The following is a 3787-nucleotide window of genomic DNA, read 5'->3' on the forward strand; positions in this document are numbered from 1 at the left end:
AAACACCCTATCAATACAGGTTAGGGAATCTGGAGAAATGCTTGATGAGGCTTCATCTGCTGATCATTAGTAATAGCAGTAATGAGACAAACTCTATCACAAACATCCCAGCCTAACAACCCAATGTTGTCGTGGAAACACATTTGGTTAAAGGACGTGGTTATTAACCCAAAAACAAAAGTGAAAATGTTTAGCGCCTATAAGTTGAGAGAGCAACAGACCGACTACCAACATTTTAAAACTGTCTACACTAGGCTCTAGTTTCAGACTCCTCCCTATTATCAGCAGTAGGAACAGAGAGCATTTCTACTTTCCACTCAAATATGTTTGAAAATACATGGAGCCCACTTTTAAACCATAATAGATGATTTAAGAAATCTCTGCCTGTGACGGCTAAAACCCCCAACCCCTTTATTTATTTATAAATTATTTGTAGTTTTTTTTTATTTCTATATTTGTTCATTTTTATTAGATATATTTGATTTATTTATTTTATATATGTGTCATGATTCTTGGCAATAGTGCTGGTATAATTCATCATTCAATACGCCTGTGAGCTCCACCCCATTCCCAATCAGCCTCCATCAGATACAAATGCTGACCTGACTATGTAACCAGCTCTCAGACCTTTTACTAGTGCCATATTTAAAAGTATAGCCCACTTTTAAATCATATTAGATGATTTCAGAAATATCTGCCTATGCCAGCTAAAACTCCCAACCCCTTTATCTATCTATAACTTATTTATTGTTTTATATTAACATTTTTTAAGTCACATACATTTTATTTATTTATTCTCTATATGTATTATTTTTTGTATTTCATATTTCCTTCATATGCGCTGTGTCTGATTTTACATTAAATGAGGTCGTCCATTAGCCCCTTTATCCTGAGCTCCCCCTTTCAAGGGGCCTGGAGCTATTTTACACAATAATAAGCTTGTAGCTGATTAACTCTGACATTAAAACACATTTATCATATGTCCACATCTTCATCTGAGATTCCTCCACCAGACTATCTACTAATCTACTAATATCCACCAACAACGGCTTCAACACCATGCCAAAAAGCACTCAGAAAGAATGAACAACCAAGGGTAGGTGGGCCTGCAACAAAAAACATACAAACAACAAAAAAGTAACTCACAACGAAAGAAAACAAAAAACACAATAAACACAACCAAAACAAACTAACAAAAAAAACACCAATCACAACCAACTAACAAAAAAAAAAAACAAAAAAAAACCAAAAAAAAAAATGTAAAAAAAAACTAAATTTTAAATTGAAAAAATAAATTCCAAACTTCAGCATTTGTGCCAAACTGTTACAAAATGGCAAAATAAAGGTTTTCCTGGATTTTTATTCAATCTAATCATCATTAAGTTCTCAGTTACTTGCTCTGTGGGCACGAAACTGGATACAGATGTAACCAATATGTTACAGTTACAGTTCATTCTGTTTATTTCCTTTGTTAAAGGAAAATGTAAAAGATTTGTCTGTAAACATGTTTTATTAGGCAAACCTTACGTTTTGACCGTTTAAATAAAAATTTCTCAGGCCCAGAAAAACTTATAATGTTCAAATGATCACATCCACACCCCCCTGCATGACCTTTATGTTGGTTGATAATATTAGCAGTTTAGGCCGTAGGCCTTTTTTGGAAATTAGCCCTGTTGTTTAAGAAAGAAAAAACAAAAGAAATTTAACTTGATTTATGTCATTATACATTGCTTTGTAACTAGTGAAACAGTTTCCAATAAATACTGTTAGAAGAAAAGGAGGGACTCAAGAATCTGCCAGACCCGTCGTACATTTCGCTGTCCAGATATGATTGCATAGCTTGCCTCAAAGACCTGTATTCCCAAATTAGCAAAACTTTAGAAATACTTAACCCTTTAAATAAAAGTCTTACATAAATAGATCACCACATCAATGGCATGTTAGTAAGCAAAAACAAATCCACAAAATGCAGACCTTAATTTTTTACATCATAAAAAATTCACATTATTTATTGTTTGTATATTGAAAAGATGTCAAACGATTTTTTAAATTTAATAAAGTCCAAGTTTAATATAAATAATAAAATATTCTTCAAGGTTTACGGGTCTGATGTACCAATCACCAAACATTTATAGTCTCAAGATGATGTTAGATAACATCTTTTACAAACATCAAAAATGTATTTCATACATATCTTATAACTACTATGTTTATTTAAATGAATATAGCATATCCTTAAATTAGCATCTGATTCAGAGCAAAAATACAATAATTCTATTTTTATAAGCTATAACTCGGTAATAAGGTGTTTTTAATCCTGTATGAATTTGTTTTACACTAGGTTGTCTTTCAGTTGGTCAAATAACAAATTGTTTCTTTAAGTTAATGCTGATCCATTTGCTTTCGTTAAATCATTGCTTTAAAATATAATTTCTTGTATCTTCATAATAATTCTCAGCTGAGTGTTCACATTGAAACGTTCTAATAGAAGATTTATCAAACTGTAAATTGGTTTAATAGTTGTTATATCATAACTATCATCCAACTAAATAAAAATAACATGTTTATTTTTTTAGGATCAGATGAAATCAACATTTTCCTGCTGGGAAAAACTGGTATTGGGAAGAGCAGCCTGGGAAATACCATCCTGGGAGACAGTCTGTTTAAAGGAAAAACATCTCCTACATCTGAAACAGATATGGGCCAAGCAGAAAGAAAATACATCAATGGGGTACCTATCAAAGTGATCGACACTCCTGGCTTCGTTGGCAACACCATGGATGAAGAAAGGCTAAAGCGTGAGATAATACACAGTGTCAAACTGTGTGAAGGCAAGATTGATGCCATTCTTATTGTGCTGAGAGTGGATCGATACACAGCCCAGGAGAAGGAAATCATCAAGCAAATAGAGCAGTGTTTCTCAGAGGAGGCTCTGAAACGCGCTGTGGTTGTGTTTACGCATGGAGACCAACTGGAAGATGGGATGACAATTGAGGATTTTGTTGAAAAGGATTCTGATCTGAAAAAGTTTGTAGAGAGGTGTGGCGGCAGATGCCACGTTCTTGATAGCAAATACTGGAAAGAAAAGCAGGAAGGTTACAGGAGCAACAAGTTTCAGATGGAGCAGCTTCTCAACACAATAAAAACAATGAAAAACAGCCAGGGCTCCTACACCAATCTGCTTCTTGAGTTAGTGGGGGAAGAAGAAGGCAATGGGGGAAAGGGGCCGAATTCGATCATCTTAGCTGGAGTCAAAGTGGGAGTATTGCTGGGAGCAATTTTTGGTGCTTATATGGTTGTGCCTTGTACAGTGGCTTCAGCAGCAAAAATAGCTGTGGGTGGAGCAGTAATTGGAGGTGCAGTAGGGGGAGCTGTAGCTTCAGTTGGGCAAATTATTAAGATAAGAGGTATTTCATTTTATATAACCGAAAGTAAAAAAAAATGTTGAGGGGTCAAATAAAAGAAACCTACAACTGCAAGATACAGAGTACAGGAGATGTAATTTTAATGTTTTAGTCATTTGTCTTCATGGAGATCTATAGCTGTAGATAAAGAACAAAAGTTAAACCAAACAAAACTTGAGAAAAAAGCAGTAATATCAATGTGTAATCCTCATTTTATTATTTTTGAAGTGTTTGTGTATGAGTTTGATACAATGAGGCTCTTTGTCCATATTATTAATTAGCATTTGAAGAAGACTGGTTTTAGAACCATTTTGTTAATTTAATTTTAAATCTCTTATCTCTGATGGTATGTGGGATAAAAAAATGATTTTGCTCAAACCATG

At 34.0% G+C, this 3787-nt stretch overlaps 1 protein-coding gene across 1 annotated transcript in view; it reads left to right on the plus strand.

Annotated features, from left to right (window-relative positions):
- Positions 1-3787, plus strand: part of LOC107091986 — an 11917-nt gene that overhangs the window by 5666 nt on the left and 2464 nt on the right. Inside the window, exon 2 of the mRNA XM_015386248.1 lies at positions 2577-3361. Coding sequence (XP_015241734.1) covers positions 2577-3361 — 785 coding nt within the window. The remainder of the gene's footprint in view (positions 1-2576; positions 3362-3787) is intronic.

The sequence above is a fragment of the Cyprinodon variegatus genome, unplaced genomic scaffold (assembly GCF_000732505.1).
Source record: "Cyprinodon variegatus isolate N-32 unplaced genomic scaffold, C_variegatus-1.0 Scaffold361, whole genome shotgun sequence".
NCBI classification, from domain to species: domain Eukaryota; kingdom Metazoa; phylum Chordata; class Actinopteri; order Cyprinodontiformes; family Cyprinodontidae; genus Cyprinodon; species Cyprinodon variegatus.